Raw genomic sequence first — 20,239 nt, forward strand, 5'->3', positions numbered from 1 at the left:
TCGATGTTTCTCTCTCATCGATGTTTCTAACCCTCTATCCCTCTCCCTTCCTCTTTGTAGAAAATCAATAAAACATATTTAAAAAAAAAATTATTAGGGCAATTTAGAGATGGGAAAGAGAAAATAATGAGGGAAATGTGGGGGCGGGGGAAAGGCGATTGTATTATGTTAATTTCTTCCTGTTCCTAGTAAGTCTAAGAAATCCAGTTATATAAACTAACTAAACCAGGGGTCCTCAAACTACGGCCCGCGGGCCACATGCAAATACAAATATTGTATTTGTTCCCGTTTTGTTTTTTTACTTCAAAATAAGATATGTGCAGTGTGCATAGGAATTTGTTCATAGTTTTTTTTTAAACTATAGTCCGGCCCTCCAACGGTCTGAGGGACAGTGAACTGGCCCCCTGTTTAAAAAGTTTGAGGACCCCTGAACTAAACCAAAGATTATTCAGTTTTGTCTCCTTTTCTCACACTCATTTTTCCTCAAAGGAAAACTACACATGTTCACAAAATGATGTACAATCATTAGAGAGGTTAATTCCATTAAAATTCTTCTTCTGAAAGGATTTGATTTTTAAATTGTTAAACCTAGAAGTAAGGCTTTTAAACTTCAGTTATTCATATTGTGGTTATAATTCTATTTGCATAGCTGAGCAATAAATCAGAATAAGAATATTTAATCCAGCTTGGGTTTGAGGTTCTTTGTTTAATAATCATCTAACACCATCTTTTCACAGGCCATTTAAATAGTTCATCTTCATTTCACAGTCCTCTTGTGCCATTATCCCCAGGCAGTCAAGACTTAGGCAGTACTATAACTGAATAAACTTTCTTACATTACAGTTTGAAAACTGTCACTATGCTATTTATTTTGGCTCGTGGGTACAATGTACGATAACTATGCTGTCGTATTATTAAGATTTATGTACACCTTGTTATTCTTATACCAAATGCCTTCTCAACAATTAGAAACAGGCATAGTAAATTCACTGGCTGGAAAATCAAAAGTGCAACAGGAAACAAACCATTCCATTCTATCCCCATAAACCTCATCTATTTGTATACTCATTTCTTGTCTTAAAGTGAGAGTGTGTAAAATATAAAGTATTACATCTACAATTTCTGTTCCTTTTGTATAAAAATAGAATCATAAGCATACATTTGCTTTCCCAGTTTTTAAAAGTGTATTGTACCAAAAAGGATCTTCAAATAGTATTTAACATAGTGCTTTGGAAACAGATATTGACAAAATAAGTTATTTTGTTCTGACTTAAGCTCAGATTTGAGCTTAGCTTTTCTATTTCAAAATAAAAACACTTCATTAAAAAGAATTTTGAAAGATAAAGTCTTCTTACAAAACTCAGTCTTCTTACAAAAACAGGAGTGGGAGTGGAGAGAGGACAATTTAGACTAAGTAATCTTCAATTCCAAACAACGTAAGGTTCTCTAGCATGTAACACGTGGCATCTTTAAGACTATGTCACCAAAAAAAAGTTCATCTTGAAAATATCACCAAAAACTCCCCATTCTCTAATCTGATGAGATTACAGACACAAAAGGCCACATAATGTATGATTCCATTTGTATGAAATGTCCAGAATAGGAAAATTCACAAAGACAGAAAGACTAGAAGTTCCAGGGGCTGGAGGGAGGAGGGAATGGGGAATGACTGCTATTGGGTACATGGTTACATTTTTGATGAATATGTTCTGATATTAAATAGTGGTGATGGTTGCACACCTCAGAATTTACTAAAACTTAAGTTACTGTATACTTTTCAAGAGTGAATTTTATGATATATGGATATTTCAATAAAGCTACTATTAAAAAATTAAATCTAAATTAAAAAAAATAATCTGACAGAATTCAAAAGGTTAACTTATACTACAATAGACATCATTCAGAGCTTCCCACCAGTTGGAAAAGCTTATATTTTTACCTTGGCAAGGCGGCTCATCTGATCTTCTGAGAGTGTACTGCTTGTTCTGCCAGGAGTTTTTGTGGGTTCTGACCCATCTGCTTCTACATTAGGCCAGACTTTCAAGTCATGCATCCCTTGACGAAACATGCTAGGCAAAAAGAGAATGTTCAGGGTAGAAGTGAATTAATGAAGTTCATTTCAGGAAATTTTTAATCCCTAAACAGAGAGGATTCCACACTAGGAAATGCATGTCTCTCTTGCCAACCTTTAAGCCTCCAGTTAGTTGCAATGCAATGAACTAAGCAGCTAAAACCCATGTCACACTGCTTTTCACATGCCATTCTTTTCTCCTCTAAGCAGTCAGACTTTTACAGAGATCCTAAAGGTAAACTGGACAAACAGAAGGATCCTAATGGGCCATACACCCTTCATAACTTCAGTGGAGATCTTGAAATAATGGAGACCAAATTGCGACCCAATGAAGGAATGTCACATTTACAATGACTGAAACAAAATTTAAATAATTACATAACTGTCTACTTTACATGACAAGTCAGCATAGTAGACTGCACAGACAAACTGCTGGGGTTTGAATCCCACTTGTGCCATCTATTACCTAAGTGACCTTGGGTAAATTGCTTAACTTGTCTGTGCCTCAGTTTCCTAATCTATAAAGTGGGATTATAAAGAGTACCTGTATCTCACAGGGCTATTAGAAAAATTAAACACATCAGCACAAGTAAAAAGTACTTCATTAGTACCTGCCACATAATAAGTATTCAATAATGTTAACTAATGTTATCTTTTTCACTAGGTACAGGTTGATTCTCTTGTCTTCTTTTCTGTAAGAGCAATGCCTAATAGGAAATACAATAGTGGATTTATACAAGAAAAAGTTCCCATGTCTACAAAATATATAATCAGAACTTCAATCTAAGCTTGATCATCTGCTTTAAAGTGAAACACTTTATAACCTTTGATTGTCCTGTTTCCTTCAAAAAACTACTAAGTTGTAGAATACAGGTTGAACAAACCCATAAAGCAGCGGTTCTCAACCTGTGGGTTGCGACCCCTTTGGGGGTCAAACGACCCTTTCACAGGGGTCGCCTAAGACCATCAGAAAACACATATATAATTACATATTGTTTTTGTGATTAATCACTATGCTTTAATTATGTTCAATTTGTAACAATGAAATTGGGGGTCACCACAACATGAGGAACTGTATTAAAGGGTCGCGGCATTAGGAAGGTTGAGAACCACTGCATAAAGGAAGTTTGGAAAACTGTGTTTTTATAGATGTGCTACTGTCGTTTCTGAGTGGTTTTATTTTATTTTTTTTTATGGGGGCGGGAGGTAAAAATAAAGAAAGTCTTCTGTTAATGTGTTCTTTCTTTTTTAAGTGTATGGTGTTTTTTTGTGTGTTTGTTTTTTTTAACAAAACTGTTCAGACAATATATCTCCTAAAATAGCATCGCCCCAAAGGTGAAAGAGCAAGCTGCCAATTGGCGGTGGAAAGAATAAGACTGTAAGTGTGTGCAGGTGAATAGGCAAGCCCAAAGCATTTTGTTCTCACATTAAGTATTTTTTAAAGTAAGGTACAAGTTGCATATATATTGATGTATTTTCTTGATCTTTAAAAACATTACACTTTAAAAGTTTTATATACGTTTTAAAAACTATTATTATCACGCTTTGACTAATGGAAACTTTCTTCACAGATTTTCCTGGAGTAATAAAGAGGATTTTCACTGAACATTATGCAAAGTAATGATGCCATAAACATTTAGACTGGGAACTATAAAGGATAGCAGCACAGTAAGATTAAAGACCGTATCTGTTGCAAGGTTTAGCTCTAAGGTTGGCAGTAAACAGGTAATATCCAGCAACTATATCTGAGAAAGTTTACCTTATAGACCCAAAACAAATGCACTGACTTGTAGTAAAGAACCAAAAATCTTAATATTTAACATGTTAGAGATTTCAAAAAAATTTACATTACAAAAAACAGACACATACAAGCCTTTCATAAAGTTCATTTTCATTCTCTTTCAACTGAGTATTAGATTCAACATCAAGCAGACCTGCTTAGACTCTAAGAAACTAGGTACAGTGAGGCAGCAACATCACTTTAAATCATTACCCTTAAATGTACCTTCAGAAACAAAGGATGGTCTCCCTCCTTTTTCTCCACCTCCCTATACCCCAATGAATACTTTGGCTGAACTTAAATAAAAAATAAGTACGTTTGGCAGGAAATCTGTTTACTAAATGATTTCGGTGCCTTGGGATGGATCTGGAGAGAAGATTTAAGGACAGGGGACATAGAGGGCAGGGGTGGTAGCAAGTGACTCAAATGATCAAGTGAACGTATTACTTTCTTTTGACACTAATGGAAACTTTGTAGAGAGTTACACAGCCTCCAGGTGTGTATTTTGAGGAACCCTTTTAAAAGCTACGAAGGCCACACCAGGACTACTTAGGGAACAAGGTGGGGAGCATGTGGTGTTATTTCATTGTTTAAGAAACATTTGAGGAAACTACCACTTGCCTAAGTCATGAGAATGTGGAGGCACGTGGCATGACTTTTATTGGCAGGTGGAAGAAAGTTGCACAGGCTTCTTGCCAAGGCCACCCAGAAGCCTCATGCTGCGTTCTCTCCCTGGATGTCAGCAGCACCACACACAGCTGGGCAGCAGTACAGTCCATGTTTGCACTCTGCTGTAGCCCCTGAACATCCTGAATGTCACATTCCTCCACAATCCAAAGCTGCACAGGAAGGGCAAGGCCATGCCAGGGACTCCCTGGGCTTGTCTCCCATGAAACCAAGTTCACCCCCAAGGAAAGGCCCAGGACACAGAGAGAAAAAGGAGGTATTTTAATTGCATAATAGGCTTTCTTTGAATTCCTTTTTCTGAGATGAAGGTCAGTAGAAGCATCAGCCTAGAGGGAATAGGACAGGTTTTTCACATTTCTTCCCCACTGCTCAGAGTGTCCATAGAGCTCTATTACTACCTAATGTTATCGTTTGAATAAATGCCCTACTACCATATAGGTGTAAAATAAAATGTTGATGTAAAACCTTATCTTTACCTTAAATAAAGTGACAGTGAGCTGAATATCCCCTTATATCTGACTAGACACAGACCATTCTAATTAAAGGATTTTTTTGGTTAGGTATCATATACATACTTGCAAAGCAAACAGATTTACTACCATTTGTTTCTTAGGGTGTTTTTTTTTTCTTAAAGTTGTAATATTTAGTAACATAGTTATTTTCATTGTATTTATTTTTGTCATTACCCACCAAAGTTAAATGACACTTATTTTCCATGTACACCAAGATATTAAAATTTTGCTTTCAATTAAATGGAAGTAAAAAAAGTGAGCTGGTTTAAATAAAAATACCAAGTAAATAAGACTGAATGTATTTAATATAGATATATGCAGGAATTCTGAAAGTGGTAAGTCAATGGCTCATTTTTGAGAAACCCTGCTCTGAGGGAGGTAATTTCTCAGCATCAAAGCTGCTCGCTAACATGTTTCATTTGTACCTAACATCTGATGTGTTCAAAGAAACCAAGTTTGGGGCAGAAAATTGCCCAAGGAGTCCGGAATAGCTTATCTGCCAAAAAGCACAGAAGCTACTTATGACTACAAAGGACATGGGTCAACTTAAAGGGGCTCCGACTGACCAAAAATGGGAGTTTCTGAACATTATAAAGCTTGAAGATAGCAATGGAAACATTTCAAAAATGTTTAAGACTACAAGTTCCTGACAAAACGTAAAGACAAAAAACAAAAATCATCAATTACTTTTGCAGGTTACCAGGGTACCAACTCATTCTTAAACTTGATAAAAGACCAAGTTCTTCAAAGAAAAATTCCAATTAATATACGCAGAAAGAGTAATAGAATATCAACAAAAGGGATAGAAATATGGGTTGTGTTTTTTCACAATAAACTTCTATTATCTGTAAATCTTTAAAAACAGAATTAACAACTATTCCATTATAGTCATTACCCCTATTAGCAAATTAGTGCTTTTTAACCCTGCTCATTGTCCTTTTTATCACTATTATGACAAAGCAGAAAAACAAAGCTCTCACAGTATATGCCACATAGTCTTTTTTCCTAAAAGAAAGATTCTAATTTCCAATACTATTTTCTAATAGGAATCACATTACCAGTCACTAACAGTAGAGTAATATAAATTGTGTTTCTTAATTAATCTATCTGTATATCCTATACGAAATTCAGTCTCAAGAATTATGGAATCATGTACCAAACATGTACACACAGAGAAGCAGACTGGCATGAACTTCCCAAAAAGAAAAAGGATGAGAAACTACAACATCCCTAAAGATTAGAAGGGAATGCTTACCCATATTTTCCAAAGAGCGAAACCGTTGTCCCACCCACAGGCACTGCCTTTCCTGGCCCATACACATCCCATATAGTCAGGGCCACTTGGGCATTCCTGGGCAGGTCAGGGTACTTCACAGGCAGTTTTAGCCATTCATTCCAGCTATGGAAATAAAGTCAACATAAGCATATATTATATATTTAAAACTTTCTTTTAAATTAACAAACCATGCCAGAAGATTTGGCCAGAAAAAATGCCTCAAAGATTAAGTTAGTACTTCAAAAAATAAGGCGAGTTACCTTAGTTTCGCTCTAGGCAACTTCAATTTTAAATATAGAATACATGAAAAAGTTAAAAAAAAAAAAACTCATAAAAAAACAACACCGGTAAATCCTTTAATAAAATAACTCAGACAATATCACTAAGACACAAGAAATATGATAATAGCTAATAATAATCTGGGAAACCACTTAAACCTGGTTATAACCAAACTTGTTTTGAACCAAACTGTGATTTCATATAAGCATTCCCCGGAACACAGGTTTTGTAGTATGAAAAGAAAAAAATCAAAATTACTGCCTTAACCGGTTTGGCTCAGTGGATAGAGCGTCGGCCTGCAGACTGAAAGGTCCCAGGTTCAATTCTGGTCAAGGGCATGTACCTTGGTTGCGGGCACATCCCCAGTAGGAGGTGTGCAGGAGGCAGCTGATCAATGTTTCTCTCTCATCGATGTTTCTAACTCTCTATCCCTCTCCCTTTCTCTCTGTAAAAAATCAATAAAATATATATTAAAAAAAATTACTTATAATACATTCAAAGCGATGCTGAGGATAACAAGGCCCTACAATGTGCCTCAATAAGGCAGAAAACAAAAGCCTTAGAAAAGTCGAAGTAGACTATCTACTACTTTGTAACATGAAGTTACCAGACAGCTCTGGACAGCAGTGTCACATTTTCTTACGTGAGTTTTTTCTGTTCCTCAAGTTATTTCATTAATACTGATAATGCTTACCTATTAGTTTTTTTTATGCTTTTAAAGAATGTTTATATATATGATTTTCCTAAAGAATGTTTGTTCTTCATATAGTAATGACAGCACAGCTGGGGGTTTTTGTTGTTGTAATTTTTTTTACTCTTTATTCAGCTCAGCATATTGAACAGAACTTTCAAAAACTTAAAGGACAAATAATTTATACCCACCATATAAATTCAAGGACCTACAGGCAAATCAGAGTTGGCTAGCCATTTAAAAGAGAATCAGTCATTCTTTTCTTCTATAAAAGTCTCGAAAAAATAAATCACACACCTGAAAAAGCTAGAGGAACAAACTTATTTAATTACTATCCACAGGGTGGACTACGCTGAAAAGGAAAATACTAGCAGTGGCATTTTCTGCCAATGAACAAACCAGAGGTTAATTAACACAGGCTACAATTAAAGAAAGTCAGCCAGTGACAATATCCAAATAAACTGTGAAAATTCTCACGTCTATATTTTGTCCTTTGAGAAGGAAACAATATATATAATCAAGCAATCATTTGCCTTAAATCTTTTGCACTCTAACCCCAGGCTTTAATCAAAGCAATGGTACTTGAACCTGTTTTATATACTGGGCTTCTGCAGAAGAGTTCTTTTGAAGAAAATGAAATCTACAGCTAAAATACAGTTTGAAAACTGCTCAACATATTTTAGGAATTCTGGAAAGATCTGGTCAGACATCGGAAAATTGTGTATTTTGAATATCATTTTGTTCTCAACCTCCTCATGCATCATCCTTATACCAACCTTCATTAAGCTCAAGACTAAATTCACCTAATAAAACTTCCACAACATTGTGAGATCTAAAGCCTGATTCTTGATCGTCTAATCCCACCCACCCCTACCCTCACAGACCACTGTACTAATTCTTTAGTCTGATTAATAGACTCCTAAATCCCGTTTGAATTTTTAAATTATGTTAGGCTGTTAGTATATGTGTCTCTCTAAAGCCATTTTAAATCCATCATGGAACAAGAATATTTAATTTTTTAAAAATTAAATCACTTGCCTACACAATAATTTTCATATATAAAATTTTAAAATTTGCAGAATTCCACATCTAAAAATGAGAATTTTACCTTAAGTAAGTGCTTACAGAAATTGATGGCTGTGCAAAGTAAAAAGCCTATCCTACTGTTACCTTACCTAACATGAGTTCTTTTTTTCTTTTTTAGTACTTTACTATTTATTTATTATTATTATTATTATTGATTGATTGATTTTAGAGAGGAAGGGGGTGCAGGAGAGAGACACACACACACATCAATTTGTTGTTCCACTTACTTATGAATTCTGTGGTTAATTCTTGTATTGTTGCTTCAAAATAACACTGGGTATAGATAAAACAAGATTGGCCTCGAGTTAGTAATTATCAAAGCTGGGTGATGGGGCCTTGGAAGCTTATTATACTCTACTTTTACAAATTTGAAAATTTCCAGAATAACAAGTATATATACAAATATATACTTCTGTGTGTGTGTGTGTGTTTATTCACAAAAAGACTACTAAAGAAATTACATTATTTAAATAATTGGTTTCAATGCAGCCAGATCACCAGAGCTCAGGCTTCTGCTCTCTCTGAAAAAGACTTCCCAGCCTGCTGGGCCGCGCTTGGTGAACAGAGGGTTGTACCCTCAATACCAGAGCCTGGCAGTCCATGTGGCACACCTTATCTTCCATGAGCACTGTGGGCATAAGCTCCTTCTGGAGGTACAACTGTGTATCCTGCAGCTAGCCTACCAGGGTATTGAACAACACTCATGGATTGAGCATTAAAACTGCTCCATATAACCTATCAAATAAGAAGTATCAAGAGGTTAAATTAAGGACCCATGATATTGTGGGTTCTGGAAAAACAGGAACTTCATGTTCACTAAATGTCCCTTGCACCCTGACAATGGTTTGCTAATATACCATCTCAATAAAACATGAGCTTAAAAAGTTGGTTTCAGCCCTAACCGGTTTGCCTCAGTGGATAGAGCATCGGCCTGCGGACTGAAAGGTCCCAGGTTTGATTCCGGTCAAGGGCATGTACCTTAGTTGCAGGCACATCCCAGTAGGGGGTGTGCAGGAGGCAGCTGATCAATGTCTCTCTCTCATCGATGTTTCTAACTCTCTATCCCTCTCCCTTCCTCTCTGTAACAAATCAATAAAATATATTTTTTTAAAAAAAGTTGGTTTCATACAATAAAAATGTGTTTTTGATTTGGGGGTCATTTTGTGAATCAGTCAAGTTCTCATAAAAATATGTCAATATACTGAATACAAACAAATTTACTTCCATCTTAGCTATCTAGGTCAATCAATCCTTACAAGTATTAAATAATTTTTTAAATTCCTCTGTAATCACTACTAAATCATACTTACAACATCTATAAAGACTTTGGAGAACAGTCTGGAACTCACCATATGCAAGAAAACAACTTACTTCCATCTTGTACTAAATGCCTTGTAGGATGTTCTCACTGGCAAGGCCAGAGGCTTCCCTTCTGCAAAAACTTGACAAGTAACATAAAGGTCAGAGCAGGTCTCCTGGTACAGTCCTGAAAACTTCAGCATTGGGTCTTCTAGAACAGCTTTATAACTCTTTTGTTCTCTCTTCCCTTCCAAACTCCCTCTGGAAGTATAAGAACAATAATGTTTAGACAAACATTTTTTAAGCATATAGGCAACAAATACCAAAGTTTATGATTGCATCACAGTGACCTCATGCTACCTAAATATTTTCCTGTATATGAAGTTAAAGTTACTTTTACATCTAGTAAAGGAATCTTAAAATCCTAACACATTTACAATCATTTCTATCTTCATCAATATATTTCGCTATCTTAAGCTTCTTAATTTAAAATCCTGTCATCAACACTTGGTCTACCTTCCAGACATCACCAGCTTTCCAGGCCTTAGTTTCACTTTTATTAATTTCAAGTTGAACACTTACTTATCTATTCTTTCAACACATTTACTGTATTAGGCATAGTGGCCCAGAAATGAAAGATAAGATAAACAATACAGCACTACAAGAAAATGTTAAGTCCTTGTTTCTGGGGTGAAAACTTACTTTTATTTGCATATTCTTTTTGTATTTTTCAATTTTTTGTATTTATTTACTATGTGGATGTACTCTCTGATCATTTCTTTAAATTAAAAGTGATAAAAGATAGGCACAGGAAACTATGAAAGAGGTAGAAACACCAATTAGAAATCAAAATTGTAACCATGTCCTCATTTTATAAATGAGGAAGCAGGGACTCAGAGATCAAGGATCACAAAGTAACAGAGCTGAGAATAAAAACCAGGGCAGACAAGGCCAAAGCCAATGTTCTTCCCACCACAGAAAGACACTGTACATCAAAAAGTCTGAGAGCTTGGGGGCTCCAAGTCCCAGAAAGATAAAAAAGAACAGCACAGACCAAAGCAAAGAGGAAGATGGTATGTTTGGAGAACTTCAAGAAAACAACTTGTTTGTTTTTGGTATAGTTAAAGCATAAAGCTCATGCAGGAAGAAGCTAGAGAAGGGAAAGTAGGGGGGCAATGAGGCTAAGCAGTCACCAAATTCAGTCCAATGCCTTACACAATGAACATTCAAAAATCTAACTGAATTATTTGATATGAGAGTACCACAGTCGGACTGGTATTTATGACACCATTGGCAGGAGTTTCAGAACCTAATGGAGAGGTGTAACTGAAAGCAAGATCAGTTAGATTTTCATTAAAAATTATGAAGGAAAAAGACAGGCTAAGGCTAGAGCAGTGGTATAGAAAAGATATTTGGCAAGTAGATTCAAGACAACTTGTGAATGATTTAATAGAGAAGGTAAGAGACGATGTCGCATGACTCAAATTTTTGTGTCTTAAACTGGATGAATGTTACTAATAATCACCAAAACAGGGTGAGACAATATAGGAAGTTCAGAGTTACAGGGGTAGGCTAATGATGTGCTCAATCTGGGACAAGTTACTTTTAAAGTGCTTGGGGACATCTAAAGTGACCGTGTCTTATAGGCCATTTGATATTCAATTACAGTGCTAAGAAAAAGGACATCAAAGAGCAAATTGTTATTAAAACCATAGAAATATATTAAAAGGCGTGGGGAGAAAAAACAGAATTAAAGAATTTACTATTCTCTGATTTTATGATTCTAAAGTGACACTGCCAGCCAAAAAAATAACAACAATGACAGTCTGAGAAGTTAAAAAAATGGTTAGTACCAAATTTTACCAAACTTCTGATTAATGCTTTATCTTTGCCTTGAAATAGTCAATGTGTGTATCTGTTAATAATGGACCATTTTTTTTTGTTTTTCTTTCCTTTTAATGTTCAAAAGTTCCAGAAATACATTAATATGACCAAGAAATACTGAGAGGAATGAGACTGAAGGAAAAAGCCCTGTACCAGATGATGGTATACATACAGGACCTGTATAAGCATCTAGGGGAGTTTGATGCAGAAATTACCTTAAATGGGTGTATAAAGCATTATACAAATGGGCAGTGTAGTTGTTGACATATTCCAGAAATTCATTAATATGTCCAAGAAATACTGAGAGGAATGAGACTGAAGGAAAAAGCCCTGTACCAGATGATGGCACACATACAGGACCTGTATAAGCATCTAGGGGAGTTTGATGCAGAAATTACCTTAAATGGGTGTATAAAGCATTATACAAATGGGCAGTGTAGTTGTTGACATATTGTTTTTACCATCACCCAAAACAAATAGCAAAGTGTCAGAGTCTTATGTAACTTCTGCAAAGAAAAAGAAACAGTCACTCAAAGGTGCACCTCACAACTGTGAAGATGTATTCACTGCAGGTAGGCAGCCCTCTGCCTGAGGATCATTGGTTTACTGCTGACATATTACCAGTGATAACTGTGATGAATAATTTGTGGTAATTTTTGCGTATGAATACACTCCTCTAAGACTGCCTTAAAGTGAACAGAATTTCCAACTCGGTTCTACCTGCGCCCCACCTCCGTTCCATTGCTCTCATCTCCAGAGGTCATGCCCTGGGCCTTTCCTTCAACAGCGAAGCCCCAAGGCTTCCCTGCAAGGCTCTTTTCTCCTATCTGCTGGTCCCTTTGCAACTGGCACCCTCATCTTAGACTCGCTCCCCGCGCCTCCGCCGAAACAATGCCAGACCGTCCAGAGAGTGACCCCAACCTTCTATCACTTCCCGTGCTTCTTGCTCCTACTGCACATCCATGTGCTCATCTCAGCCTCAGCTACCACATCTGCCCGTGTCTACAGAACTCTGCAGTCTCTGCTCCACCTCCCAGCCCCGGATTCAAGGAAAGACCTTCCAATTACCACCTGCGGGGCGACTTTACCGAGACTAGATTTCTTCATCTGCAAAATGGGACGAGTGACCCCTCAAAAGGTTGCTGTGCACAGCAACAGGCTTCGGAGAAAGTAAAACCGCGTTGGACTTCGGGGCTTATTCCCACCGCTCTCCTCCTGCCGCAGCGTCCTCTCCACGCCGCGTCCCCCCGCCTCTGCCCCGGCCACCGCTCTCCCCGCCGCCCCCGGCCGGCCTCCAGGCTAATAACCATCTTCTACCCTCAGCCCACAGGCCCCGCCTCCTCTCCTCAAACTCCAGCAAGGCCCGCCCCGGCCCCCAGGCCCTCTTACATCTTGAGCCGCACGTTGATGTCCAGGTCACAGCTGTAGATGTAGTGGAACTTCTCCGCCTCCCCCATCGCGCCTCCGCCCGGAGCAGCACCGACCTCAGGAAGCGAGGCGCTGGAAAGACGCTGGGTTTGAACCAGCTGAGTCCCACAACACGGGCGCTTCCGGTCCCGCCTCTCGGCCAGGGCGGAGCCAATCGCTGCCTGGAGCGCGACCCAATGCGCCGAAACTCCCCGCCCAAGCTTCCCGTCTGCGCATGTGCAAAGCAGTCTTCCGTCTGGCTTAGAGGTAAATAGAATTCCGGCAACACAGCCGATCTGGTGGCTTCCCAGACTTTCAGTATTCTTCCTGCTTGTACAGAACTTTTTTGTTGTTGTTTGTTTGTTTTTAAATAAAAAAATTTGTCATTTGAGCTTGAGCTGTTCCTAAAATCAATCCGAAAGAAAATGCGTTTCAAAAATAATTGTAGCAACTTTCACTGGCTACAGGCTAAACCAGGAACAGTCACAAGACTTAGAATTTTGCCAAGTTTAGATTTCAGTGATCTTCCCCAAATTTGTAGATTTAATAAAAAATTTTCTTTCTCAAGTAACGATTTTCTCTTTCTGCTATAAAGAGTGAAGAAAGGACTAGACAAAGAGCAAAAAAACTTATTTCCACTTTTGGCATTTATGCTACTTTGGACAAAGCAGTTGGGTGCTTATTTGCACGGGGTGTATTCAGACCTACTGTAGCTTTGAAGACTGAACTCTAGTTGAAATCCATAAACGTCCAGTAATGACTCCAGAACTCAGGTTTCTAAACCCTCTGAACTACAATGCTTGTCTTTATAATATTATCTAAAATTTTAATCTTCATTTCCGACTAGATTCAAACTCTTTGAAGGCAAGAATAGTGTGTCAATATACTTCTATACCTGCCCCCTTTAGTGCCTAACACATTAATGAGTTTAATAATTCCTTGTTATTATTATTGGTGATGTGAATAAAAGTCTCAATTTTCTGTGTGTTTATTTGTAGTGCCTTTCAGAGCAAAAAAAAAAGAAAAAAAAAGGCTAATGTACAATTTTTTTTGTCCAAAGTAAGTTCTCAAAAATATCTGTGGAAGCAAGATTAAGGAAAAACATGATAACTATTCTCCTATAACTAAAAGGTGCAACAGAAAGAGAGCAGACTTAATTTGTTCTTAAGTATAACTACCACCAATGGTTGGAACTTACAAAAAAATGTAATTGCAGCAATCAATAAAAATTGAACTTTTGAATCATCAGAGCTGTCCAACAGTAAAACAAATAGTTACAAGTGCCCTGTCTATGGATAATTCCAGCAGTGGGTGTGAGGTTTGATGTCAAGTTTCTCAAACGTGAATAAAACATTGACAATTTGTAAAGAACTCAATTCTCTGATCCCAATACTGACAAATTACTTTTATTATAGTGTTATTTAATGTCTAAACCTAAATGAAACTTCATAGGTAAGCATACACATTTATTTCTTATGAATTATTTTAAAACCAAATTTAAAAATTAAATATAAAAACTTGAAATTAACAACCTTAAAGTAACACTGTCTTTTTGTTAAAACTACTGTGTACAACATGAATATGACATTGACTACTCTTACAATACCAGCTCTTTGAAATGCTGCAGGTCTATTCTACTACATACCACATGGCAGTTCAATATTCTTGCCTCATTTTCTATTCAAATTACTATGAAATCTTCATGTGTAAGTACTATAATGGCATTTGGCCTTTACTTGGCCCCCAAAACATTTTTTTGTCCTAAGTCTATCTCATAACAGTTAGCTCATAACAGTTAAAGTAATAGTAATTGACACCAACAGTCATGTCTCAAACACAACACAGATAAAAGCATAAAAATGAAATGTCAGTACTTAGTTCTAAGATACTTATTCATAGAATCCAGCATAAACTTATATTAACTTTTAAAAGATAATTATGGAGAAAAACTAAAGTAAAGTCACAGAAATCAAAACTGGCAGTGCATTTTCTGGACCAACCATAGGTCAGGAAAACGTTGGTTAGTAGATCTGAATATCAGAGTACTCTTAGCAAGGCCATGCCCATAGGGGAAATGGAAGCTTTAGGCACTTTATTATGAAAGGAAAAGCATGATATTTCCTTTCCCAGGTGATCTTTCACAACTCATAAATATAGCATATACTTATACAACACAACACTTTTAGAATCCATAGCACAGACCACTGCCTGTCTTTAGAAAAAAACAAAAAAACACCCTTTTATACATGGATGTTTCTTTTGTGTGGCAGGCTACTTCATTGACTATTTGGTTCCATATTTAATTCACCTTTGGAGTTGCCATTTTGATTTTGTTTTCTTATGCAATCTTGTTTCAATTTTATGTTTAATTATTCAACTAACAGATTTTAATAATGGTTAAGAATTTTTTTTATAATGGTCCATTGCTTTAAGTGACCCAGGACTCATGAAGTGATAAACAGGTTTGTTTTTGTCAATTTCTGTCACCCAATTAATCCTCTTTAGCTGGTAATAAAAATTGCACTCTTAGCTTTAAAAAGCTGCCATCTATTATTGAGCTTTCATCAAGAAAAATAATAAATGTGATATTGTGAAATTGAAATGATCTCATAAAATTGTTGCTCCAATTTAAAAATTGCCTCTAGGAGTTTTCTAATAACTCCAGGTCATTTAGAATCTATTAACATGGTAGAACAGATAACAGTGAAGAAACTTGAAAAATCCTATCTCATAAGCCAAGACGCTTGGCCATTTGTCAAGTGACAATGTGGAAAACGATATACTTGAGAATGTCTACTAGTGATCCTGGAGCAGGAACTCACAGGGCCTGAGTGGTTCCATTAAAAAAAAAAATGCAACTTCAATCATCAACAAAAGGGAAAGGTCAAAAGCAAAAGGCTTTTCTGATACCTTAGAACACATCTTGCTAACGGATGCACAAAATAAATCAAGATAAAGTACAGACTCATATAGACGCAGTTCAAAATGATGGTGGCTTGATGCTGAGATGCTGAGTATAGTTCCCAGGGAAGTGGGTAGGGAGGTGTGTGTTCTCCTTGTTCCAGGTGTGGCTGCCTCTGTAATAGCTCTCTGCAAAAACAAACAAGGAATGCTATGTTCTCTTTTTCCTTAAAAGCAAAATTCCTCTTTGGATTTCTTTTGGTTAGTGAATACGGGTACTAATGCAGGTCTTAAGTAAAAGTGAATTGGTGCAACTTGAACTTTTGAAAAGTGGGGGATACTCATATTATGATAGAAACTCTTGAAAACACTGTGAAAGAAGAACAAAAGGAGGGATAGATTTTTGAGTGAGCTGATTTAACTAGTGTTGGGGAGGAAGGTGAGGTACGAGGAGACTTCTCTGAGAATGTGATGTTAGCCTTGCAATGCTGAGATGTCAAAGAACTTCCTTTGCAGGGATGGGGGAGAAAGACTGGAACTCTCTCAGGGCCCAGTGCAGTTTTGTAATTCACAGAGTTCATGGGGCTAAGAGGTTGTTTTTTTTTAATTAAACATTTTGATTGAAGACAACATAAATAATAATCAGACATTTCTCACACAGTTTTTTTGGCTCTCCATTCCAAGGTCTGAGCACTACATACCTGTCACTCCCATATTGAGTGAGGAGGGTGAGGAAGCACAGAGAGCTCAACCCACCACCATGTTCCTGATAACACATTGGTCAATTTCAGGTATATTATTTTATTTAATTACCTCAACAAATTAGTGGATTAGGTACTGTTCCCCTATTTTACCAAGAAGTAACTATAAAGTGGGTTAGATGATTTGTATATGATTCTGAGTAAATACAGGGCAAAGTCACTGACTTCATAAGCATGATATACTTACCATGATATGTTCCAGAGAAATTCTTGGATTTACTTTTTGCAACAGGAAATAAATTCTAATGGAAGTTATCTTTAGCATCCTCTGTGTTATTTAGCACTGCTATTGATCCCTCTTCCTTTCTACAGATTAACTACCTGGATGGAGGAGATTTTGGCCCATTCAGCATCTTTGCAAGTCATCCATTTATTTAACAACTAGGTGCCCAGTGCACAAATTCATGCACCTTGAAAGGAACTGTGGGCCATGAGGCTGCAGTGGGCACAGGCGTGGGTCTTGGCCCATTCTCCGCGCCCCCGCCTGGCCCTTCCTCCTGAGGCCCAGGACCCCTCTCTGTTGGCAGCCCTGCTCCCACTGCCACCTCCAACAGGCTGACAGCACTGGCCCCACACACACCCGCTGACAGCGCCAAGTGATCAGGACCAGCACTGGGCGCCGGCAGTGAGTGTGAGCAGTGGCTCTGGCGCTGGCTGCGGGTGCGAGCACCAGGCAGGACCCCGGTGCGCGGGAGCAAAGAATTCTCAGTAACCACCAGAGGCTCACCCCAATGATAGCGACTGGTGCCCTGCCTTGCTCTGGCGCCCCCACTCACCTGCTCCACCATCATGCTGTGGCCGATGCCCGCCATGTTTTGTGCACGCCCCCTGGTGGTCAGCGCATGTCATAGCGACCTGTTGTTCAGTTGTTCGGTAGTTCCAGTTGTTCCGCTGTTCAGTCTATTTGCATATTAGCCTTTTATTGTATAGGATATTTAGTGAGTGCTTAAACTATGCCATGAACTACACCAAACATTGTTATAGACATTGGCTTCTCCAATTTCATCAGGGAGACGATGGGAACACCATCTGCATATGGTACCATCCCAGCATCCCTCAGTGTGTGTTTTCTATGTCATCATGCAATCTGTCCTGTAATAACATAGGCCCAAAGAGCTGTACTTCATTTATTCTATAATATTGGGGGATGATAATGACACCAAACCTGCTGCTCAAAAGCCAATAATCAAGAGACAGGGTCTGATGGAAGGAAAGCAGGTTTATTCAAGAACCAGCAGCTTCATAAGATAGGGGAATGTTGTCTCAAAGACAATCATAACATCTCAGTGCAGACAGGGGTTTTTAGGAGCCAGGAAGGGGAAGGCAGAACAAAGGAAACTGGAGGGTGCTGTGGACTCTCATTGGGGGTGCTATGTGCTAGGGGCACAGTCGGCTCTGATAACCATGGGAGCTGGTCAATCTATGGTCTGTTTTTTTCCTCAGGCATTTCAAATCCAGGAGCTTAGCTGGAGTTGGCTTCCTTTGAGGTTAGTTCCTGGAATCCTTTAAGCAAACAGGCTGTTTATCAGTGGTTACATGTGAATTTACAAGTCATCATTTACAGAAACAATATTAAAAGAATGGTTGCATGGGTTTACAATATTACCTTTCTATATTTCTGAGAATTCACTGTTAGAAAAACCATTGCAATGAGTGTATCTTCAGCCCACATTATGTTTGATCTGCAATTCAGCCCTCTGTTCATTCTTCACTTTGTGCTTCTACTTGGCCCACAGGACAGATAAGCTGCTGTGTGTTTTGTTGTTGTTGTTGTTTTTTAAATATATTTTATTGATTTTTTTTACAGAGAGGAAGGGTGAGGGATAGAGAGTTAGAAACATCAATGAGAGGGAAACATCAATCAGCTGCCTCCTGCACACCCCCCACTGGGGATGTGCCCGCAACCAAGGTACATGCCCTTGACCCAAATCGAACCTGGGACCCTTCAGTATGCAGGCCGACACTCTATCCACTGAGCCAAACCAGTTAGGGCAAGCTGCTGTGTTTTTGACAATGCTTATTGCCTTTTCTGTGTGCATTTGGGTTTGTGCATGAATTTTAATCATAGAAAGGTTATTGACCCAAAACTCAGACTTGCTTCTCTGAGACAGAAGGAAGAGGTGCGATTATTATTATAGACAATAATTGGTGACACAGGTACTTCTTTGAGATTCCAAATGGGATTCTAAGTCATTTTGCCACCTACCCATATTCTATAAATGCACAGGAAAAAAATGACAGAGACCCTAAAAGGAAGGAAATACCCTCATTGTTTGTATACATTTCTGGGAGACACCCTATATTTAGTACCACATTATTTTGCACTAAACAGATTGTTTAGTTTGTACTTTTTAATGTTGACTTCACTGTTTAAAATGTCACAGTATAGTACTTAAGTGTTGTCTAGTGTTCCTAAGTGTAAGAAGGTTGTGATGTGCCTTACAGAGAAAATATATGTGTCAGGTAAGCTTCATCAGGTAAGTAATAGAGCAGTTGGCCATGAAGTCAATGTTAATGAATCCATAATATATATTAAATAGGTGTCTTTATACAGAAACACATAAAACTAGATTATGTGTTGATTGATGGAAATATTGGGACCAGAGGCTCACAGAAACTTAACCCTATATTATAGCTAAGAGCAATGGTTCCTTATATACTAATTCAGTGTTCATGGCTACCTTATAGAACAAAACTACATAAGTAACCAGAATTGATGGTTATGATGTTGCAAAAGACCCAAGAGACACCAAGTCACGCTTTAAAGAAATGGAGGGACACTGTTTAATTACGCCAGTGGACTCAGGGAATAGCTTTCCAAATCTGAGTACCGAAACATGCAGGGGCCTTCATTTTATATCTCCCTGTGGTCTTTGTCCTGCAAATATGGATTATGCTTCTGGTCGTTTTCACGGGCCTTGCAAGAAGACCCTCAGGTGTTGGGGTCTCCAGGCCATATCTGATGGTTTGGCCTGGCACCAGCGTTAATAACCCTCCCTCCAGGGCAGTGAACTGTTCATAGTTTTATGGCCTCTGTAACAGGTTCTGCAAGACCAGTTTCTGGGAAGGAGGTAATGACTTAATTATAGGTTATCAAGAATGGACTGCTGGCATGGATTCCAATTGCTAGCCCCCAAAATATCAGGGTTACATTTGAATTAGCCCTTTTTAGCCTTCTCAATGATAGTATGAAAAGTAATATAGTGTTCCATGGGAGTACAGTAGACTGGCTCTTTACATTTGTAGGGTGTAGATGAGACAAGGACGGTTTTGCAGAGGTAGAAAGGATGAAGCAGAGATCTGAAAGATGAGTAAAAGTTGGCCAAGTGTCTGTGACTGGAAGGAAGAAACATGTTCCTGGAAGAGGAAACAGCCTGGGTTTCCTTAAAAGGGGATGAATTGAGAGAAACACAGAACACAGCAGGAAGGGAGTATGTTCATTTGCCAGGACTGCTGTAACAAAATAGCCTAAACTGGGTGACATAAAAAACAGAAAATTAATCTCATACATCTGGAGGCTAGAAGTCCAAGATCAAGGTGTCTGCAGGGTGGGCTTCTTCTGGGGGCACAGAGGGAGAATCTAGTTCATGTCTCTCTAGCTTCTA

At 38.0% G+C, this 20,239-nt stretch overlaps 1 protein-coding gene and 1 long non-coding RNA gene across 4 annotated transcripts in view; one reads left to right on the forward strand and one right to left on the reverse strand.

Moving 5' to 3' along the window:
* PIK3C3 (phosphatidylinositol 3-kinase, catalytic subunit type 3) overlaps positions 1–18,846 on the reverse strand; it is an 84,969-nt gene extending 66,123 nt beyond the window's left edge. Inside the window, exons 1-5 of one of the 3 annotated variants that reach the window (XM_014550295.1) lie at positions 18,841–18,846; positions 13,765–13,771; positions 7,275–7,285; positions 6,306–6,451; positions 1,940–2,069 (exon numbers count right to left, since the gene is read on the reverse strand). In XM_014550295.1, the coding sequence (XP_014405781.1) occupies positions 1,940–2,069; positions 6,306–6,451; positions 7,275–7,280 (282 nt within the window). In that variant the 5' untranslated portion in view covers positions 7,281–7,285; positions 13,765–13,771; positions 18,841–18,846. Of the gene's footprint in view, positions 1–1,939; positions 2,070–6,305; positions 6,452–7,274; positions 7,286–9,731; positions 9,943–12,954; positions 13,113–13,764; positions 13,772–18,840 lie in introns of those variants that run through there. The other 2 variants (XM_005879335.2, XM_014550296.1) reach the window with 2 other exon arrangements.
* Positions 13,184–17,191, forward strand: LOC106728335. The gene is made up of 3 exons (XR_001364635.1): positions 13,184–13,239; positions 16,558–16,664; positions 16,947–17,191. It is a non-coding gene; the product is annotated as an uncharacterized LOC106728335 (long non-coding RNA).
* Positions 18,847–20,239: the final 1,393 nt, after the last annotated feature.

This window comes from Myotis brandtii, unplaced genomic scaffold (assembly GCF_000412655.1).
Source record: "Myotis brandtii unplaced genomic scaffold, ASM41265v1 scaffold590, whole genome shotgun sequence".
Taxonomy (NCBI): Eukaryota; Metazoa; Chordata; class Mammalia; order Chiroptera; family Vespertilionidae; genus Myotis; species Myotis brandtii.